This window comes from Cryptomeria japonica, chromosome 7 (assembly GCF_030272615.1).
Source record: "Cryptomeria japonica chromosome 7, Sugi_1.0, whole genome shotgun sequence".
In the NCBI taxonomy this organism is placed as follows: Eukaryota; Viridiplantae; Streptophyta; class Pinopsida; order Cupressales; family Cupressaceae; genus Cryptomeria; species Cryptomeria japonica.
This window is the reverse complement of record NC_081411.1, coordinates 513149660-513173156: the sequence shown is the minus strand read 5'-3', so window position 1 is coordinate 513173156 and position 23497 is coordinate 513149660. Positions and strand designations below refer to the sequence as shown.

At 38.6% G+C, this 23497-nt stretch overlaps 1 protein-coding gene across 1 annotated transcript; it reads left to right on the top strand.

Moving 5' to 3' along the window:
- The first annotated feature begins 8202 nt into the window (after positions 1-8202).
- Positions 8203-8631, top strand: LOC131054540 (secreted RxLR effector protein 161-like). The gene has a single exon (XM_057989070.1). The coding sequence runs from the start codon at positions 8203-8205 to the stop codon at positions 8629-8631; it is 429 nt and encodes a 142-aa protein (XP_057845053.1).
- The last annotated feature ends 14866 nt before the right edge of the window (positions 8632-23497 follow it).

Below are 23497 nucleotides of genomic sequence, written 5' to 3'. Positions count from 1 at the left end.
ATCATAACCACCACTGAGTATTTCACTAAGTGGGTAGAGGTAGTTCCGCTCACCAAGGCAACTGGTAAACAAGTCACCTTATTCATCCTAAACTATATAATTTGCAGGTATGGGATACCTTCGTCCATCGTGACTGATAATGGAGGACAATTCAAGAATAAAGATCTGGACGAGCTTTGTGAGAAATTCAAAATAAAGCAACACTGGTGATCAGTATATTACCCTCAAGGTAATGGACAAGCTGAGGCGTCTAACAAAAACGTACTGACTATCTTGCACAGAACAGTGAACAAGTCTAGGAAGGATTGACATCTGCAGCTCAATCATGCACTATGGGCTTACAAAACCAGTATGAGAACACCTACTGGGGCTAGACCTTTTTCTTTGGTGTATGGGTCCGAAGCAGTATTACCTATTGAAGTAGAAATACCATCTCTAAAAGTTTCATTGCAAGGTCTTGTTACTGATGAAGATCATAGAATATCTAGATTGCAAGAACTCAAATTGCTGGATGAGCGTCGACAAGTGGTGTTTGATCATCTCAGAGTGTATCAGAAGAGAATGTCTAGAGGGTATAACAAGAAAGTTTGACAAAGAGAATTTCAAGTTGTTGACCTAGTTCTGAGAGAAAATCCAAAAAATCAATAGTTTCGTGACAATAAAGGGAAGTTTGAACCCAACTGGATGGGTCCCTACATTGTTACTACAGTATTCAGCTCTGGTGCCTATCAACTCTCAAACTCGGAAGGAGAACAGCTCCGTGAATCGATTAACACCATCCGCTTGAAGAAATTCTTTTCTTAGCACTCTTTGCTCCAGCAAACTTGTACAATTGGAAAAAGTCCTGAAAAAATCCTTAAAATCGGAAAAAGTCCTAAAAAAAATCCAAAAAATCAGAAAAAGTCCTGAAGAAAAAAAAAAAATTAAAAAGAAAAGCAAAAAAATAAAAAAGAGAGAAATTGCCCTGGTGAAAACCTGGTAAACAGGCACCTTGGTAAAAAAAAAAAAAAATCTATGCCAAGTAGGTGAAAACCTAGCAAACAGGCGCCTCTTGTACTCAATCGCTCCATCTATCAACGCAACGTTGGCATTTCCCGCTTTCAAGCATCTTTTGCTTTCGCTTGTGCATATTTTCAGTCACTTTTGTGACATCCTGGTTCGTTGGAACCCTCATGACTTGAAACCGATCAACGTCCTAGTCTTAGGTTACTTGATAGAGCACATTACATATCCTAAGCAGTGTCAACCAAGTCATTATTCCGTCAGTGAAACCTGGTCGTCCACTCCAAGTCAGTTACCTGTCTCCTAACTACTACAGAGTTTTTATCACTGAGTTCGCAAGCAAAAGAACAGAATGGAAAACAATTACTAAACAGTTTGAGCTATGAATGCAAATTTTCTTTGTGTGTTGTCTTTTATATTGGTTTTCAATTATTATCCCTCTGAGTAACTCAAGGAAGTCTATCTTGACTAAGAGGAGCAAGGATTGGGGGCATAATATTTTCTTTGTTTTCTTTTTATAGGAATGATCCCAATGATCTGGAAACATATAAATTAGCTGGGTGTCTATGATAAGAGCCTTCACATTAAGGTGAAATCGCCTCACATACCTCGACTCTGCTTATTTGTATGCTGCAGGTAGGTCCATATCATTTCTTTGTCTGTTTTGAGGGAATTTCTTTATGATGCAATTCAAGTCCCTGCGAAATTTGTCCAAGGATATGAACGAAAAAAAGGGTCATTGCGGACAAGATAATTAATATTGCACATTGAAAAAGAAAGGAACTCTAACCTGCCTGTTGTGTTCGTTATGATCAGTGATGAATCTTAAGTATTTTAAATCCAGTGACTAGATTTAGGTTGCATTTCGCATATCATTTTACATTTCATTCTGCATTTTTGTGAATCTAGAGTGATTCCGGTATAGTAATAATCTCTTTACCTTCTGAATGAGAGCTGAAGGCATCATAATTTCTTACGCTAAGTAGTCTTTTTATCATTATTTATTTGATCGAGTACTTATGTTTTGAGATGTTTAAATGCATACATAACATTTCATATAGATTCATTCATTTCATTATTATTCATTTTCATTGATCTTATTGCATAGAAAACCGAAAAAAATTGCATTACTCATTACTCATTACTCATTTTCATTCATTCATTTATTTGCATATAAAAAAGAAGCCAAAACATAGACATCCATATTCATTTGCATTACATACATTCATGCTGAAATAAATGCATACATATAGAATAAAGCATATAGAAACATCTCATAGTCGATCAACACAAGTACGATGAAGTCAAATCAGATCTTGTATATATATATATATATCATATCAAGTATAAGGGTACAAAATGATGTCCAATGACATATACAAACTCCCATCGGAGAAAGAATCGTATCGACTACAAAAAAATGGGTGTGTCTACAAAAAATATCCTAGCTACAAAAAGAATCATCTAGCTGGCGCCCTCTCCCTCATCGCCTGGTGGAGGAGGAGCCTGATGCCCGGGATCCTGGTGCGGTGCTCGTGCTCCCTCTGATCTAGCCATATACTGTGAATAGGGTTACACCTGCTGTGCAATAGGAACTGCGACACTATATGCGACCACCTAATATGTAGCCCTACTGCTCTGAAGAAGCACCTCCTGTCGAAGAGACTCTATCTTTGCTCTCAACTCGACTCTCAATGTTGTGATCTAGCGATCACGCTCGGCCCTAACCTCGACAAGTTGTTGGTCTCGCTCCGCTAGCTGAGTCTGAGCCACTATCAACTATGACTGTATCTCTGCAAGGCGTGCTCTCATCGACCATCCCGTGTCAACCCCCTGCTCTCTCGCAGGCTCTCCACCTCCATCTCCACCTGTCGCTCCACCCTGCTCATCCCGCCACTGTCGAACCTGCCTCAGAGCTGCTCGCTCCTCCTCTCCACCACCCAACTTCACGTCTACTCTCCCAAGGGATCCACCCTCACCCCTCTGTTGTCCAACATCAGCTCTCACTCCACTGCTACTAGCACCAGGATCACCACCAATCTGTCGTGGAACATCTAGTCTCTAGCCCTGTCCCTGTCTCTGTGCCTGTCCCTATGCCGGTGCGAGGGCATCATCCTCAACATCCTCAATATGAGGAGCATGCTCTCCTGGATCTGTAAACTGAGGGAATGGATGCTGCTGAAATTAATCCCTGTACTGGGGCAATACCCCCGCATCTGCTATATCATCCAGGTAATCCCACCTCAAAGTGTAAACCTGTCAGCTCCTACATCGCTAAAGCATAGGATAGCCTAGGTGACCATCCATGTCTCTCCTCATCGGCATATCGAGCATACGTTGTATACTCCTGAGAGATCCCCTGAGGCCAGCCGTATTGCCTCATCACTCGTGAAATGACGAATCGCTCCACAATAGTCTATGACCTCCCAATCAGTGGGCGTGTAACAAAAAGATCTCTCTGAATCAACCACCAGTCATCCCATGACTCCAATCCCCTGTACGGTCTCCATATGAGAGTTATCAGATCATCGAGCTGTCATCGCCAAAAGTCTATCTTGCCCAAATGGGGTTGCGTAATATATCCGGCATACTTGTAAATAATTGGCTGCCCTGGCTCTCTGCTATCATCAACAATCGACTGACAAACGGGAAGGTGCTCCCAAGCCCACACCTGTAAAATGTACACCCCTGCAGCCATGCTCTGCCCATCTCTGTAGACAATCTCATGCATCTCCCGATACATGTGGGCCAACAAAAAAGAGCCCCAGCCAAGTCTCTGAGGGGTCTTTATCAACCTCTCCAGCATACGGCCCCATCCACTCTGAAAACCCTGTTGCCCTTTGTCTGGCATCAAAAAGCAACCAATGAAACCTGCTAGGACACATGCCAGCGGATACTCCTCACTGTACTTGCCCATCAATATATCCCAACTCATAGAACGAGTCAAGATATCGGGATCCCTAAATACGTTCCTAAGAGCCTGTAGTCCAGGTAACAATGCAGTATCATAATCCACCTTATCCCTAGCAAAACGGATACGAAGGATCCTGTACACACCCTTGGGAGTGATAGTCAACTCCCCAACTTGCAAATGAAAGGTATTATGCTCTAAATGAAACCGCTCTACCAATGCTGTGAGCATCTCGTGGTTCACATGGATATCAGGTAACCTCATCAGGTGAGTCAAGCCACACATATCAACATGAGCCTACTCAACCTCAGACAAATCACGAACCAAAGCCATAGTGGGAGGATATACACATTTGAAGAGCACAGGAGGTAAGCACACCTACAAAAATAACCAACAACGATCATCAGAAAACATTCCAAATGAGCCTACAAGAGAAGTTAAACATCACATAAATCCAACTAAGTCAAACAGCATCTCGTACAAGTCAGGAATGGCTCTCGTACGAGTAAACAGCCTCGAATGACAAACTTTTACACATAGCACGACAAAATGGTCTTTTAACAGACCTGTCGTACGACACGAGGGTTAATCTCGTACGACAAATCTAATGGCTTTAAACAATAAAAGAAAATTTGTCAGTTTCTCTTACAAGATAGGATCCTGCCTCGCACGATAAACCACGACACCCGACCCAAAACCTGTGAAAAACATGAAAAATTAACAAAAAAAATCAAAATTGGAAACAAAAAGAGGCTAAAGATCGATCACTTATCGCTGGCTCGTAGTTTTGGGGTCGATTGTGACGTCTCTGGCGCTCAAATCGATGCTGACGAGTAGGGACCACCATTTTTCTTCATAGAAGGCTTTTTGAATTTTCAAACTTGGAGGGTTAAAATGATTTGAAAATGACACTTTCGTCCTATATATAGCCTAAAACCTAATTTTTCAACTTCCTTCGACGGTCATGAAAATTGTACCCTTAGCTAATGTGCCTGCTCTGATTCCATTTTTGGGATCAAAATCGAAATTCAAGATCATTTTGCTAGTCAATTTCATAATTTTGACCACTTAGCGCTTTTTTCATCAAATGCTCATTCTTTCTTCAAATTGCGCTCAATTTGAACGCTGAATCTTAATTCAATTTCGTTCTACACATCAACATTACAATCAACTCTATGCTCAATTTCTTAATCATCACCGGAATTTTCAGAAAAAAAATCCTTAGAATCAATTTGTGCTCAAATAAGTTATTTTTGTCACACAATTGCCTATAATCAATCCCTCGCTATCTTTCGATTTCGCTCTTGAGGGGGCATACTCACGACCTTATGACTTCACATCTCACAAGTCAAGAAATTTTTCAAATCTTCATCAAAAGTCGAGCAAAATCTTTCCAATTAAAGAAAAAAATCCTTATTGCTAAGGGGCATCTCAATTTCATCGCTTCACATCAAGTTGAGATCTCTCGATCATCTGAATCAAATCAATCGCTAGGGGCATATCAGTTTCATCGCTTCAAATCAAGCTGAAATTTTTCTTTCATCTGAATTAATCTCTTAACATTAATCAGTTTCATCGCTTCAAATCAAACTGATTATTCGTTTAAACTCAATCAAAAGTTTAAAGAGTTTCTTTGATCACACTAAATCTAAGTAGGTGTTCAGTATTCGTTTCTTGATCAAGCTGAACGGTTTATTCTTCACTCATCATGTCTTGATCAATCAAGTTCAAGATCGATTTTTTTATCATCACTCACTATATCTAAGTTCAATCAAGTTCTAGATTAGTAAGATCTGCTTCTTGATCAATCAAGTTCAAGTTCGGTATCTTTGTTTTCTATCGTTCCTTAGTTCAATCAAATTCGGGATCGGTATCACTTTAATCAGACTTCATTCAGCTTTGTCGCTTCGAATCAAGCTAAACACCTTGCTTTTCATCTAGTTCGTGATCAATCAAGTTCAGAACTGGCATCTCCTAGACATCACAAATTCTTTGAATCAAAGTGTTGCTCACACATTAATTCAAAGAGGGGTAAATGTAATACCCTAAAATTGGTCATCTAAACCATGGGCCCCTAATCTCGACAACATCACCAAGGTCCTAACCAAAGGCAATTAAATCAATCTTGAGCACATTATTAATTCTTTAATTATCAAAAATCACATGGCAAATCAACTACTCAACATTAATTAAATATTTATTTAATTAATCAAATCATTTTCAAGAATATCATTTTGATCAATTATCCCATTTTAATTTATTAAATATCCTTGCATATTTAATTAATTAATAAATTTGCCATTCAATCATGCAAAAATGATTAATTTATTACAAAGAATTGAATTGAGAAAGAAATCAAACTTGAGATATTATTTATTTTTCTAAATTTAGAACTTGAAATCAGAAAAGCAATTAATTGAATTATTGAATTATTCTCTAAAATTGGAACTTAAAACTTTTCAAAAACAGAAAAAGAAGTTCAGTTGCATTGAAAAGACCTTTTTCTTGAATAAATTAAAGAATTATCTATTTTTATGAGATATGCATGGAATTAATTTATTATTATTTTCCAATGCAACTTGGACTTCTAATTTGAATGCATTTCAATTAAACTATAATTGGAATCTATCTTAAGGTTAACTGAACATGATTTCTCAATTATTTCAATTAATCCTGAATTGAGCTTTTTCTCTTGTGATTCTCTATAAATTCAATCTTCAGCTCTCATTCCAATTCACCCCAGAGATTTTTGAGAATCCGCTTGGAGATTATTATCACACTAATTTCGCTCTGGAGTCATTTAAAATTATTGTGTTTTTTTAGATTATTTGCATCCATTTTACATTCATTATTGCTTGCATCCATTGTTTGCGTGAATTGATTATTATTGCTTGAATTATTCATCCATCTTGCATCCATATAGCTTAATATCATATAGATTAAATCTTTCGTCTTGGTGTAGTCTAGGCACTGGTATTGCTTATAACAATCTGAGAGCAATCTTATACTTGCATCTTTTAGAAGACCATTAGTCGCTTTGCTATGGTTTATTTCTTATTGATTATTGATTACTAACCATGCATATAATGACTTAATTGAAGTGTTGTGCTTGCAGCTACAAGTTCACTTTTTCACACACACACACCAACATTATTTGAGAATTGATGGTAGTGTGGGTAGCATGACGGAGTGGGCCTCACTTCAGAAGTTTTTGACAAAGCCTGCCCTTCCTACTCTTGGCAACGCATTCCAATAGATCTGCAAACTCTCTTGTTTTCTTCAATAGTGCCTACTCTTTTTCAATTCCAATAGATCTGCAAGCTCTTATTCGACAACATTGCAAGCCAAGGACATTGTTATCTTTGCATCCCATCATTTTCTATCTGATTTGCATTTAGTGACATATGGTAGCCGAAGACAAACTGTTTATCTAATCGTCTCGTGTGAAGAACACTCAATCGGGAGGAGTGTACATTCATCAGTTGAAGTCATTCATGCTATGACTTCTACTCATTCATCGGCCTATTGTTTTTCATTGGGAACTCTCCAACCAACAATAACTAGCTAAAAGACATATAAGTAGCACAAACGTTTCTGTTAAAGCCTGTGTTAGTATCTTTAGCTTGAAGCCTCCATTATCTAGATCATTATCACCTTGTTGAGGTAAGAGTGCCCTTATGTGGAGTCGCAACCTACAACCTTGAGGAGAATCATTTCTTTCTCGAAAGTTGATGCACAATGCACATCACACGGTGCTGACACAGAAGATGACTTCTACAATGGTGGCATTCCATTGTTGATGATCTTTCAAGAAAAAATTCATTGCACAATCAACATAAGTTTCATAGTTGTGTGATGATGTAAGTATCTTGTGTTATTTCATTTGAGAGTTGTTATTTTTCACTACTACCACACCTTATAAATTATGGTATATGCACCTAGTAAAGAGGAAAAGGTGTGCAAGCTTATTAAGTCCCTATATGGTCTCAAACGGGCTCCTAGAGCCTGGTATATTAAAATTGATGAGCATTTGCTAAAACATGGTTTCACTAAGCATCTATATGATCCAAACCTCTACCTCAAGGATCATGGGGGGATATTGTGATCATTAAATCATAGGCAACTCAGAAGAAATGGTTTAAACAACCAAGAATGATCTAAAGAAGGCATTTGATATGACAAATCTTGGGCTACTTCATTATTGTTTAGGCCTAGAGGTATGGCAAACAAATCACCATATCTTTGTGTCACAGAGAAAACATGCCAAGACACTACTTGAGAAGTTCAGAATGATGGATTCCAAACCCATGTCTACACCTATGGAATCAGGTTTACAGTTGTTTATTTCTGATTCATCTCCTCAGGTTTATGCAACTCTCTATCAGCAAATAATTGGAGGTTTGATTTACCTGACATATGCTAGACTAGATATCGATTTTGTTGTTAATTATCTTTCACGATTCATGCAAGAACCAAAGACATCTCATTGGCTAGCAGCAAAAAGGGTCTTAAGGTATATACATGGTACAATGGATCATGGTTTGGAATATAAAAAGAATGATCAATTCTTCTTGACAGGGTACACAGATGCAGACTATGCAGGTTCAGTTGATGATAGGAAGTCCACATCTAGATTTGTTTTCTTCCTAGGTTCAGGTCCTATTTCACGGGGAAGCAAGAAGCAAGCTACAGTTGCTCATTCTTCAACAGAAGCATAATATCCTGCAACTAGTGTAGCAGTGTGTGAAGTAGTTTGGCTACATCACATATTGGAAGGATTGGGTATACCTCAAAATTGGCATACAGTCCTCTATTGTGATAATTAGAGCGTTCTCAAGCTTGTTTGTAATCCAGTATTTTATGAACGGACCAAGCATATTGAATTTAACTGTCACCTCATACAATAACATGTTCAACAAAATAACATTCAACTTCAATTCTACTCTTCATAGGAACAACGTGTTGATATCTTCACTAAGCCTCTTGTTGCACGTGTGAAGTTTGAAAAAAAATTAGGTTCTCTTATTAGTACAAAAAAGAAATGATGTAATAAGGGAGGAATGTTGGCTATTCCATCATCACTCCACGTAGATAGTTTGTTTATTCTTGTTTGTTTTAGATTTGTTATTGTTGGGTAGCGTATTTAGGATATTATTTGTTATTTTGTTGAACATTTAGTTCACGGGATTCATCATATTTTGTTGTATAAATATGTGTCTTGTAATGCAAAAGAAAACAATTGGATTGCTCTGCAATATCTAATATATCCTAAGTAGAAGAAGGTTTGATCCGACCTTAATCTAAAGGTCTGAGTTTAGCCTATCTTAGTTGTTAACTAGCTTTGTGGCCCGCATCATTGACCCCTATACCCCACCTATGTCCTAATCCAAGGGCTAAGGTGCCATCCTAATCCAAATCTATCTTGTCCTAATCCAAGGACCATCCAATCCAATCCGAATCAAATCAAATCCAAAATTTATAAGTCCTTGTCCTCATCTAGCATCATCTCATCACCTTTCTTGACCAAGTTACATTCATCCAATCCCAAATTTTCACCCTATTCTCATTATTTCAAGGTTACCCTTGCATGTGTTGGCATTTGCATGAAGACTGCATTAATGATATGTTATGTTGTCATTTATGTCAATTAAACCGGTAATGATATTGTTGATATTGTTGTAATATTGTTACTGTAACTGGTAGGAAGAATTTGTGGAGTGAACCGGTAACTGGTAACCAGTGTAAACCTTATCTATTGTTGTAACCAGTAAACCCTACCTATTGTTTTTGATAAACCCTAACCGATTAAGTTTGGTGAATTGGTTATATTGGTTTATGATCTGATGATGAGAGGTAATTATTATGACACGCATGATTATTGTATGAAGACAATTCCAAGAGATTTTGGCGAGTTGTTGTAAAGGTTTTTGTCTAGGGAATGAGCAAATGTATTGCATCTAATGCAAAGCGCGTGATGAGTTACTAAGTTTTATGAAGCGGTGATCAAGGAGCAATCAAGGTTTTCTTGATTGATGTGCAGAGATTGCTATGTAATCCAACAGTCATACTTGAACCAATTTGTTTGTAATCTCTATGAGAATTAGGTTTTTGTTGTGTTACTGACCTGATTGATTTGTATTTAAGGTCAATGAAGTTGTTTAGTTTAATGAGTTGGCAAAGAGATAGACACAATTCAGTTCAGTTTGTAAAGATTCAACAAGATAGGCTCCTAATAGAGCAAACTTCAGAAGAGTTTAGATAGTTATCTCGTGAGTGTCATCTCACCATGGTTTTTACCTATTTTGGTTTCCACGTCAAAAATATTTGTGTCAAGTGGTGAATGTTTTTGTGGTTATGTTTTCATGGCTGATTTACTTAACTACTTAATAACTATTTTTGATAAGTCATGATAACCAGAAGCATTAAGACATGAAGAAGTTGTTTACTATTAATTTGTTGTAACAGTCAACCAGTTTATCTTATGAGTTTTTATCTTGACAGTGGTATTAGATTGATTTTTGAGATTGGTGAAGTTTGTATCAGTTTTTCTATCTACTGATTCACCCCCCCCCCCCTCAGTAGTTGACCGGATACTTATTCTTTCATCATACCATCAACATGATCTACACATGCTCACAAAAGCAAAAGCTAGTTGCCCAAAACCCATATTCAAACATCATGGGTTGGTTTGATGAAATGGCTATGGAAGTTCAAGGAACACCTTTTCAATCCTGCCCATCTATTTTATGCATGCCTCAAAGTTATCCAACTTCCACCTATTAATGTCTCCCCCACAACCCACTTACCAAGTCAATCCCATAACCTTGCATCTATCTACCACAACCCCATCCATTTCACCTCATCACATCATATCGAATCCCATTTCATATTCCATTCCTTATCCTTTGTCTACCTTTGACAAGGGAAATCATTTTATTCCCCATCCATCCTGTATCATCCCTCATCCACAAACCTCTTCGATCCAATATGTATACCTCCATCTTTTCCACCCCATCCACATCCCAATCTACAACACCTCCATCATATGCACTCACCATCCAAATTCTTTACACCATAGTTCTCCAAGCCTTAATCCTAATCCCTTGATCCATAATCCCAATCTACTATCTAAGGCTAAACCTCCATATAATACTAATCCTTCAAAATCCATAGTATCCTCATCCCTCTAGACTTTTTTCCAATGTAAATAATCAAGGACTTACAAGAAAAGAAGAAAAAATCCCCACCTCCAAACAATGTTACCCAATCTCCCCAAGTCATACGTCCGTCTCCATCCCCTCCAAGTTAAGACAAGCCTCAATCCCCTAAGCTTTATGGTACTACCATCCCTCCTTCTACCCCAGTTGAAGCTTCCATATTCTCCTCCATCACAACCCAAAATATGCCAAGACCTTGTTCAAAAGCATCCTCACAACCCAAAACATGTCAAGACCTTGTTCCAAAGCATCCCAGCATAGATTCCTCTCCACCTCAAGATAAAAATATCACTCCATATCATGATCCCTTGCCATCTCAGAATCCATGTATCCCCTCCACTCCATCTCGTGATCCCCTACCATATCAAAATCCATGTATCCCCTCCACTCCATTGCACAATCCCCTTCCATCTCAAGATCTAATCATATCTTCCACTCCACCACATGATCCCATCCCAAGTCAAGATCAAAGTATTACTTCTTCTCCATGTTATGATCCCAATCCACCTCATGATTATAATATTCCTCCCAATCCTCCACATGATCCTAATCCCCTACAAGATCCCACTCCTACACAAGATCCCATCATCCCTATCCAAGCTATTCATGAATCTCATACATATCAACTTGGCTCTTCCACTTTCATCCACTTTGGTTTCCTCCGAGAACTTACAATCGCTTCCACATCCCATCCCCCTCAAAATGGACTCGCATCTTGTTTCCAAAATAATAAGTATCCTATTGAAAAAAGAATGTGAAAAAATGAATTATCAAGGCAAGGGGTTAGGCCTCCATGAACAAGGCATATTGGAACCCCTTCAAGTCAAAGAAAATACAAGTTCATATGTCCTTAGCTACAAAGCTCATGCTTAAGATGTTGGTATACCTTCCATCTCTTCCAAATCTAAAATCCCTCCATCTAAATCCAAATGTTCCCATCATCCATCTTCCAAACCCCTTTTGGGTCCTTACATCCAAAAGTCCATTCCTTCCTCATCCACATCCATTTTGGGCCCTTATGTTCCAAAGCTAAACCATTCATCCCTTCCATCCATCATGGGTCCTTACATCCCTCCATCCACCACTTCATAATCTCAATGATCCTTAAGAAAGATCAATAAAGGTACACATCCTTGTATTTCTTCCAACATTCTCCCTCCATCATCCCATCCGTAAAATCTCCAAGTCATCCATCCTCATGCACTTGCACCATTTCTATTGCAAGAAATTTGGATGCCAAATCTAAAATGCATAAATCCAAAAATCCACAAAAATTCAAGGATTAACATGTCCCATCAAAAAGGCATGCCAAAGAAAAGAAAAATATGATCCAAAAGAAGGAAAAATCCAAAAGGCCACAAAGGCTAAAAAAGACAATATCAAAAACTAGGTGGATTTCCAAGCAACTCATAGAATAAATGCATCTCAAAGAGAAATCCAAATTGGCATCCAAAATTTCTAATCCAAAATCTTCCTCTACTCATAAGTCCTCCAATCCTCCATTTAAAAATCCCTCATGTTCAAAATCCATTTTAGGCCCTTGTGCCCTAAAATCCTCTCCTCCACAACTCCACCACCCCTCAAGGTGTGTGTCAATGTTGATCTTCCCAACATCCCCATCCATTTATCCATAGGTCTTTCAACACCCCATCTATTATCTAACATCCATTTTCCATAATCCCATTCCTTTAGTCCAAACTTTAGCATAGATACTTATCCTCTTCCATTCATTCCTTCTCCCCATCTATTTCTATCGACATCTATGAGCATACCTCTAGTTATTTTGGTTCAATATAGCATATCTATAAGAGATACTATCCATGGAACTAGATGCTCGAGTCCTCCCTCCATCTCCTCATCACACATCCATTGTCTTCCACATCCACTTATCCTCATTCTTATCCATTCTAACTATTCCAAAAGAAAAGAAAAAAAAAAGAGAGAAAAAGAGAAAAACAAAAACAAAGTAGAGAGAAAAAAACCATCCAATGGTGAAAACCACTTCTTGTGGCGCCTTGGGTAAGTACCATAATGAAAACTTGGTAAACAAGCGTCTTGTGTAATCTCCTCATCCTCTTGCACTCTACACTTGGGGAAAGCTCCATCTTGACCATCCTGCCATCCACAACATCCATACTACTTATCCTCTATCCACATCCTATCTAAGTCCATCCTCATTTCCTATCTTTAATCTTGATCATGCTAGAGAAAAAATAATAATAATAATATATGTGCATGCTTTGGAAAATGCAAGCCATAATTCCTCCACCATCCATATCTCTCACCCATTATCCTTCCATCTCATACATCTTTATCTGCCATCCTTAATTGCACTACTTGTATGGGGCATTTTCCTTCTTTGCAACATAGTCCTTAGGTCTCTATACTCCTACCCTCCATCATATCCAAGTGTAGACACTAATTAAATTAATTAATTAAATTTAGCTATCCTGAGTATGCCTTTAATATTTAAAGTAATTACACATTATTTAATTCTTAAGTGTTCTTTTCTTCTAGCTAATTAATCTTATTAATTACACATTAGTTCTCCTTTAATTAATTATTTGACAATCATAAATCATTTAATTAATTAAATTTGACCATTTTCTTCTATTAAATAAATCAAATGTATAATTTGATTATTTAATTCACTTTTGTCCTTTTGTCCTAATATTCCCTCAGAATTAATTTATTACCTCACGTCTCCTAACTCTTACCCTTATCTAGCCCTTCCTCTTGCCTAACCCACCTAACTGACCAAGGGTTTATTCAACTCTATCCCTTATCCCTCATCATATGTGTGCATTCTCAAAATATCCCAAATCTCCTAAAATTTGGGAAATGCTTTTGAATTTGGGACCAATTTCCTAAAATTTGGGAAAATATCTCAAATATCTTAAATCATGGAAATATCCTCATTTTTGGAGGAACCAATTTCCTAAAATCTAGGAAAATATCCCAAATATCTTAAATCATTGAAGTGTCCACATTTTTTTGGGAACCAATTCCCTAAAATTTGGGAAAATATCCCAAATTTCTTAAACCATGAGAATATCTCTATTTTGTAATCTCTTTTAGAATAGAACCTTCCAATTTGGGTGTCTCACTCCCAAATAGGCATCCATCCTCAAGGACACATGTCATTCCTTCAAATAACACATGTCCTTCTTAAGGACACATGCCATTTGCATCCATGAAACATGCACTTCTCAAGGACACGCGTATTTACATTTGCATAACCTCATAATGCATAAATATTTACTCATCTTTTACTCATCCACATCCATTTAGCATAGTATTTTGCATCATATCTTAGCTTAGTTTCCACCTTACATTTACTATCATGGAGCAAAATTGAGTATCTATCATTTAGCAAGCACACATTAAATCAAGGGACTATCAAACTGAAGGATAATCTAGAGTTTGCAGTTTAATTGCTTCTATTTTGTTTATCTAGTTTTCTTCCTTCTTAATGTCCTAATCTTGAGTGTGGTTGAAAAATGTGTTTGTTGATTGTTTATTTCATCTTTTCAGTCTTTTAGTATACATTCCAAATTTTTTGCATACACCAAGCAATCTCTCCATTTGCTCCATCCTTTTTCCAAGCCTTGGTTCTCCCTTGTCATTGGTTCCAATACATTTATCCTATATCAACAATCCAATCCTATCATATCCAATCATTTATCCTCTTCCCATCCTATCTAGTCCATTTATGATCACCATCACATTGAGATTTTCCCCCATTTTTCTAAGCTTATCCCACCAATCTGAGCTTCTCCTTGAACATCAACCAAACACCCATCCACATTGTTCTAATCAAATCTCAGTGATAATGTTCCTATCTACATCCACTTGCACTTGCATGTGCTCTATGGCCTATTTTTAGTTCCATCAACCACCCTTGCCCATTGGGATGCATCCTTCCCATTGGTGTAGGAGCACCTAAGGGTGAGCAAAGACCCTTTCAAATTTTGGCAATTTTGGCATAAGGACTGGTTCTAGTCCGTTAGGTTGCCGCTTTGGAGCTTGGAGTGCATTTTGACTTCTTTTGAAAATTTCATGTATCAGCTATACTTATCCCGATAACCCGATGAGGTACCATCGGCTATCGACAGAAGTGTTTTCCACCTACCTCGATGAGCCGATGAGGTCGCCAGTGGGTTGGAGCAAGTCAGAAGGAGCCATCGACTATCAACATAACTAGTTTTTGTGCCGCCCAATAACTCGATGGGAAAACATACGCTTTGGAGCGTACCATCAGCCATTGACAGGAGGTGTTTTAGGCTATGCCGATAACCCGATGGGAAAGAATTCGATTGGGAGCGCACCATCAACCATCGGTAAGACTGTTTAATGCTACTTCGATGACCCGATGGAAACCAATGAGGAAGTGCGCAATTGGTAAAATGTCATTGGACATCGGAGTGAGTGTTTTGATGCTACTCCAATGACCCGATAGAAAGGGAAGTGAGTTGTAAACTGCAATCGGACATCAGAGTAAGTGTTTTGGTGCTAACCCGATGAGGAAAGCGATGCTAACCCGATGACCCAATGGAAATCAGTTACAGTCAAAAACCAATTGTGTCGAGTTCAATCTCATTGGTAAGGGATGATTCATGACATGTCGTAAAGGATATAAAAGATCCAATGAGAATTTTGTAAAGGGGTTAGAAGGAGGTTGGATAGGTGGAACAAAGAACATCTTTTGAATAACAATTTGAAGACCATTTTTTGGTTTCTTTCTCAGAGTTCAATTTTCGTTTGAAAACTATAAATAATGGTTTAATCTTTAAATGCTAGTGTGGATAGAGTAGATGTTTCTTTCCTGTGTTTTGTGAGTTCCATTTTTGAAGTCGTGCCAAGCTTGACTCTATAGATAACGTTGTTTTTCTGTTGGTGACAAGTAGTTATAACATGGCTCTATCTTGATTCTCCATCATGGGATCCACACGACCATTGGAGGTTGTCAAGAAGAGCCAACCATGTACAGTAGAGTTCTATTTGTAGTAGACCAGGGAATGGCGTCGACCGCTTCAGCAGACTGACCCTAGGCGAGCTTGATGATAGCCCGACTAGGTATTAGTGAATAAGAGGAATAACTTGTACGACAGACTGGAGTCTAGGCTGTTAGCCTTAGACCAGAGGAAGATGCGATCAAAGGGGGAGAAGATCCAAGCATGAGGAGGAAAACAACTTAGCAGAAGTTGTAGGTATAATCCATGGTAGAGCAAACCTTGCAAGGTGGCTGGTGAGATCCGGTGGATTAGTGAGTTGGTGGATTTACGAAAGTGAATTCACACAAAGTAGAGTATCAAACCTCGATAGTGAGGACCTAGAGTGGATTAGGGGAATAGTGAGAGGAGCATTCTCGGGTTAGGCTAGGAAGAAATCCTTAGAGTGAGTCAAGCTGACTCAAGCAATCTAGGATCCTCCCTATCAGATTGGTATCAGAGCAAGTTAAAGATTTGGGGTGAAGAGTGTAAGACTAGCCTAGTATCAGAAGAAGGAGTAAAGACGGTGACCAATGAAGAATTGACTAAGCAGGTTGCTAACCAAGAAGATGAAAACGGATTGCTCAAGGAAAGGTTGGAGCAGTTGGAGTAGAAACTAAGTGTGGTGGAAGTTAATACAATAGAAGTGAGTGGGAAGATAGATGAGAAGGGCAAAATGTTGGCAATAGAGAATGAAGTCCCTGCCCCAGACCCTGTTATTGATCAAGAACCATTCTTGAAGGCTTTGAAGGCAATGCATGGAAAGTCTTTGGAAGGAGTACCACTATTTAGTGGAAAGATGGAAGCAGAATTGGTAATGGAATGGATAGAGGGAATGGAAAACCATTTTGAGTGTGAAGGTGTGACTGAGGCCCAAAAGGTTAAGGTGGATAAGTCAAGAATGAGGTGTTGTCGTTACTTGGTGGAAGTTTATACAAAATGAGAGAGAAAGAGAAGGTAAGATCCCCATCTCTACTTGGAAAGGGATGGTAAGCAAAATTAGAGAGACTTATCTTCCAGAGGATTATGAAGTGCAGTTGCATAGGAAAAGACAAAACCTAAGGCAAAAGGAGTTAGATGTAAGTACTTATACTGAAGAGTTCTAGAAGTTGTGTCTAAGGTCAAAAGTGATGGAGGATGAAAGCATTAGAGTAGCAAGGTATCTTAACGGTCTTAGATGGAACATACAAGAGGAATTAAGTTTGTTGAGTCCAAATACCGTTCACAAATGTTATCAGTTGGCCCTGAAAGTAGAAGAAAAGAATACGAAGAAACATGAAAGCACTAGTAGAGGTAGAGGTAGAGGCCGAGATTCAAAAGGTTATAGAGGAAGCTACAGTGGCAGAGGGAGTGAAATAAGATCACAAGGAGAGTCAAAATTGACTGAGCAGACTACTGAATCCAGTGGAAGAGGAAACTATGGTAGAGGAAGAGGTCATAACAACAACAATAGAGGTAGATCTGGAAGTTCTGGCGGAGGTTCATACTTTGCAAACATGAAGTGTTACCACTGGAGTAATTTTGGTCATCCTGCCTATAGGTGTCCGGAGAAGGCAACCTCATCACGTTCAGAGAAAAGAATCAATTATGTGCAAGAGGATTCTAGTAATATGAAGTCTCTTGAAGTAAACCTTGACTCAGAGAATGGTGAGAATTTGATGGTTAGAAGGGTACTAATCAGGAAACCGGTTAAGGAAGAGCCTAAACAGAGGAGGTCTCTTTTCAGAGTAAAGTGCAAGATACTTGGTAAGGTCTGTAAAGTGATCATTGACTCAGGATCAATGAACAATATCATCTCCAAAGAAGCAGCAAGTAAACATGGGTTGAGTAGCATGCCACATAGTCATCCTTACAAGGTCACATGGTTGAATAAAAGACAACACGTGTTAGTAAATGAACAAGTATGGGTTGAATTTGCAATTGGGAAATATTATGACAGAATTTTATGTGATGTTCTCCCCATGGACACCTGTCATTTGTTGCTAGGTAGACCATGGCAATTTGACAAAAAGGCTATCCATGATGGAGAAAAGAACTCAGATGCATTTACAAAGGAAGGGGTGACATATAGGATTCAATCTTTGGTAGAGTATGAAGGAACCAAGACTAGTGGTCCTAATGTGTTGTTGGCCGGAGGAAAATAATTTTTGAGAGATCTCAATAAAGGAGATGGAGAACATTATGCTCTCTTAGGTCAAGAAAAGAAGATTGAACAAGAAAGTTTACCTAAAGAGGTTCAACAATTGATAGAACAGTTCAAGGACATTGTGAGTGATGGAACACCCGCAATGCTACCTCCTCCCAGAGTAGTTAGTCACCAGATAGACTTTATTCCCTGAGCATCACTACCTAATAAGGCTGCATATAAAATGACTCTTGAACAAAACAAAGAAGTGGCAAGACAAGTACAAGAGCTGCTTGACCAAGGTCTAATCAGAAAAAGTATAAGCCCATGTGTTGTACTGGTGGTCTTAGCAACCAAGAAAGGAGGTAAATGGAGATTATGTATTGATTCTCAGGTAATAAACATAATCACCATAAGATACAGATTTCATGTCCCTAGAATTGAGGATTTAATGGATTGTCTTGGAGAAGCAAAGTATTTCACTAAGCTGGATTTAAAGAGTGGATATCACCAGATCCGGGTTAAAGAAGGGGATGAATGGAAAACAACTTTTAAGACTACAGAGGGGTTATATGAGTGGTTAGTTATGCTATTTTGGCTTACTAATGCCCCTAGTACCTTTATGAGGTTGATGAATGAGGTGTTGAAAGACTACATAGGTATATTTGTAGTGGTATACCTTGATGATATCCTCATATTCAACAAAACAGAGGAAGAGCATCTTGAACACTTGCAGATTGTATTAAGGAAACTGCATGAGGAACAGTTGGCAATCAATCTTGAAAAATGTGAATTCATGAAACAAGAACTCATTTATCTAGGTTTTGTTGTATCTCAAGGCACTTTGGAAATGGATCCTAGCAAGGTGGAAGCAATATAGAGTTGGCCTACACTGAAAACTACTACCGAGGTAAGAAGTTTTCATGGACTTGCCCAATTTTATAGGAAGTTCATTCAAGGTTTTAGTGAAATTTGTGATCTCGTTCTTGATACAATTAAGGGTGGGTTGAAAACTAAGTTTAGGTGCACTAAAGAAGTTGACCATGGGTTTGAGTTGCTTAAAAAGAGGATAGCTATCCAACCCATCCTAGTCTTACCAAGTTTTGATAAGATGTTTACCCTAGAATGCGATGCTAGTCATATAGCAGTAGGAGCTGTTTTGAACCAAGAGGGAAGACTAGTAGCATTCTATAGTGAGAAATTAAATGAAGCTAAGAAGAGATACTCATCCTATGACTTAGAATTTTATGCCTTAGTGCAAGCTCTTAGGAAGTTGAGGCATTATCTTTTGCCCAAAGAATTTGTAGTGTTTACAGATAACCAAGCCTTGAGTTTTATCAGTTCTCAAGAAAAGTTGAGCAATAGACACATCAAATGGATAGAATACCTATAGGCATACACTTTCACTATCAAGCACAAAAAGGGACAACTAAACAAGGTAGTAGATGTCTTAAGTAGAAAACTTCTCATTGTCCAAGAAGTGACTTTGCAGAGCATAGGTGTAGAGAGTTTCAAGGAGCTTTACAGAGAAGATGAAGACTTTTCTAAAGTATACAAGGTATGCAGTGAGTTTAATAATCATTTCAATAGCTAGTATGCAGATTACGCATTGCAGACTGGTCTTTTGTTTAAGGGATGTTAGTTATGTGTGCCAAGAGGATCTATGAGGGAAAATCTCATACAGGAAAAACATAATGGAAGTCTTAGTGGATATTTTGGTCTGAATAAAAACACTTGAGTTGGTGCAAAGATTTTACTATTGGCCGAAAATGCATAAAGATATCGGGAAGTATGTTGAACACTGTATTATGTGTCAAAGAGACAAGGGTACTAGTTTAAATGCTAGACTATACCAACCTTTACCAATTCCCAAAATACCGTGGGAGTGCATCAACATGGATTTTATTGTAGGTTTGCCAAAAACCAAGACTGGCCTGGATAGTATTTTTGTCATTGTTGACCGATTTAGCAAAATGAGTCATTTTGTTCCATGCAAGACTACACATGATGCTAGTTACATTGCACATTTATTTTTCAAAGAGGTGGTAAGAATTCATGGGCTGCCTCTTAGTATAGTTGCAGACATGGATGTGAAGTTTATGAGACACTTTTGGAAAACTCTGTGGACAAGACTGGGAACTAACCTTTCTTTTGGTTCGCAGAAAGATGGTCAAACTAAGGTCATTAACTTGGTATTGGGTAATGTTTTGAGGTGTTTGACAAAAGAGTATGGATAGATGTGGGATCAAGTGCTACTACAGGTAGAATTTGCATATAATAATAGTGTCAATAGAACTACAGGTAAGAGTCCTTTTGAGATTGTTTATGGACTCCACCCACACGGTGTTTGTGAACTTCAAGATTTGGGAAGCCTGGAAGGAAGAAGTGGACATGCAAAGGATTTCACTCAGTCTATGAAAGAGGTGCATGAACAAGTGCAGAGAACCTTGATCGACGCAACACAGAGGATTAAGGCTAAAGCAGATGAGAAAAGACATTCAATTTGCAGTTGGAGACATGGTTATGGTACATCTGAACAAGGCAAGATTGTAGAAGGGAGTCCCTAGTAAGCTTTAGATGAGGAGAATACGTCCTTGCAAAATTTTGGCTAAATATGGTTCAAATGCCTATAAGGTGGACTTACCCGCAAATTTAGCATTGTCCCCTATGTTTAATATCCAAGACTTAGTTCAGTTTAAAGGTCCCGTGGCAGTGCCAGATGGACCAAATCCAGAAGGGGAAACTACTCTCGGTGAAATTCTAGTACCACCTATTTCTAAAAAATAGGTGGAATAGATTTTAGATTCCAGGGTGAAGAAGAAAACGAGGAATGGCATGTATATGGAAAACTTAATCAAGTGGCGCAACTTACCTGAAGCCGAAGCCACTTGGGTTGCAGAATCTGATTTCAAACGACTGAGCATTGATGTCACCTTGCCACCCCCAAGGGGGAATTGATTTTTCATGTGGGGAGTATGGTGCAGGAGCACCTAAGGGTGAGCAAAGACCCTTTCAAATTTTGGCAATTTGGGCATAAGGACTGGTTCTAGTCCATTAGGTTGTCACTTTGGAGCTTGGAGTGCATTTTGACTTCTTTTGAAAATTTCATGTATCGGCTATACTTATCCTGATAACCCAATGAGGTGCCATCAGTTTTCAGTGAAACCGTTTTCCATCTACCTCGATGAGTCGATGAGGTCGCCAGCAGGTTGGAGCAAGTCGGAAGGAGCCATCGGCTATCGACATAACTAGTTTTTATGTCGCCCAATAACCTGATGGGAAAGCATACGCTTTGGAGCGCACCATCGGCCATCGGTAGGAGGTGTTTTAGGCTATACTGATAACCTAATGGGAAAGCATTCTGTTAGGAGTGCACCATCGGCCATCGTTAAGACTATTTTAATGCTACTCCGATGACCCAATGGAAACCAACAAGGAAGTGTGCAATTGGTAAAATGTCATTGGACATCAGAGTGAGTGTTTTGATGCTACTCCGATGACCCGATAGAAAGGGAAGTGAGTTGTAAATTACCATCGGACATCAGAGTAAGTGTTTCGGTGCTAGCCCGATGACCCAATGAGGAAAGCGATGCTAACCCAATGACCCAATGGAAATCCAAAAATCAGTTACAGTCAGAAACTGATTGTGTCGAGTTCAATCTCGTTGGTTAGGGATGATTCGTGACATGTCGTAAAGGATATAAAAGACCCAATGGGCATTTTGTAAAGGGGTTAGAAGGAGGTTGGATAGGTGGAACAAAGAACATCTTTTGAATAACAATTTGAAGACCGTTTTCTAGTTTCTTTCTCAGAGTTCAATTTTCGTTTGAAAATTGTAAATAATGGTTTATTCTTTAAATGCTAGTGTGGATAGAGTAGATGTTTCTTTCATGTGTTTTGTGAGTTCTAGTTTTGAAGTTGTGCCAAGATCGGCTCTGTAGATAACGTTGTTTTTCTGTTCTTATTTTTCTGTTGGTGACAAGTAGTTATAACATGGCTCTGTCTTAATTCTCCATCGTGGGATCCACACGACCATTGGAGGTTGTTAAGAAGAGCCAACCATGTACAGTAGAGTTCTATTTGTGGTAGACCAGGGAATGGCGTCGACCGTTTCAACAGACTGACCCTAGGAGAGCTTGATGATAGCCTGACTAGGTATTGGTGACCAAGAGGAATCACTTGCAGGGAAGATTGGAGTCTAGGTTGTTAGCCTTAGACCAGAGGAAGATGGGATCAAAGGGGGAGAAGATCCAAGCATGAGGAGGAAAACAACTTAGCAGAAGTTGTAGGTATAATCCATGGTAGAGCAAACCTTGCAAGGTGGCTGGTGAGATCTAGTGGATTAGTGAGTTGGTGGATTTACGAAAGTGAATTCACATAGAGAAGAGTATCAAACCTCGGTAGTGAGGAACTAGAGTGGATTAGGGGAATAGTGAGAGGAGCATTCTCGAGTTAGGCTAGGAAGAAAGCCTTAGAGTGAGTCAAGCTGACTCAAGTAATCTAGGATCCTCCCTATCACCCATGTCTGGTAGTCTATCCAATCCTAGTCCTATTCTTAGCAAGAGATGTCAGTTGCCCATGTATATTTTTTTTCATGATTGGTATTTTTTCTTTGATTTACATTTTGTGTTCTATAAGTTCTCCTATCTAAAGCTACCTTGATCATTCTATATCTTGGGGTGCCTCGGGTTGGTGTATATTGGGGAATCTTTCATGGCATGATATGTTTGATGGTTTCTCTTGTACAATCTAACAATCTCACACTTACACCATCATCAGTGTTTGTGAACCTATGTGCATTAAGATACCTATTGTCTGAGAGTCTAGCCCATACCTTGGATATTCACAACATCCTGAATTTTATAGTCAGTGGTGTAGATGATCCAGGGCAATATCAAAACTAGATTTTCTCTCCATGTTTTACACAACAAAATCTTATCCATCTACCCATCTTACATTTTCATTCATTTGCCTCGAGACTCCAATTTATTCATTCATTCCCCCTTCATCATCCTCATCCTTTCATCCTCTAGTCCTCCTATCCATTTCAAGAGAACACCCGTGTTCTTGGAACCCGCATGTCCTCTCGAGGAGGCATACCACTACCTTCTCATCATCCTTCCTAACCCACCTATGGTTGGGCCATTATGCTTCTAGTCTTAATCCCTTTTATCCACTATATTTTATTCTTCTTTGATATAACATCACTTTATGATGCTATATCAAAGAGGGGCAAAATATAGACATATAA

What these genes read in the sequence shown, in the direction of transcription:
- LOC131054540 (XM_057989070.1), top strand. Translation starts at nt 8,203, where the DNA reads ATGATGGATTCCAAACCCATGTCTACACCTATGGAATCAGGTTTACAG.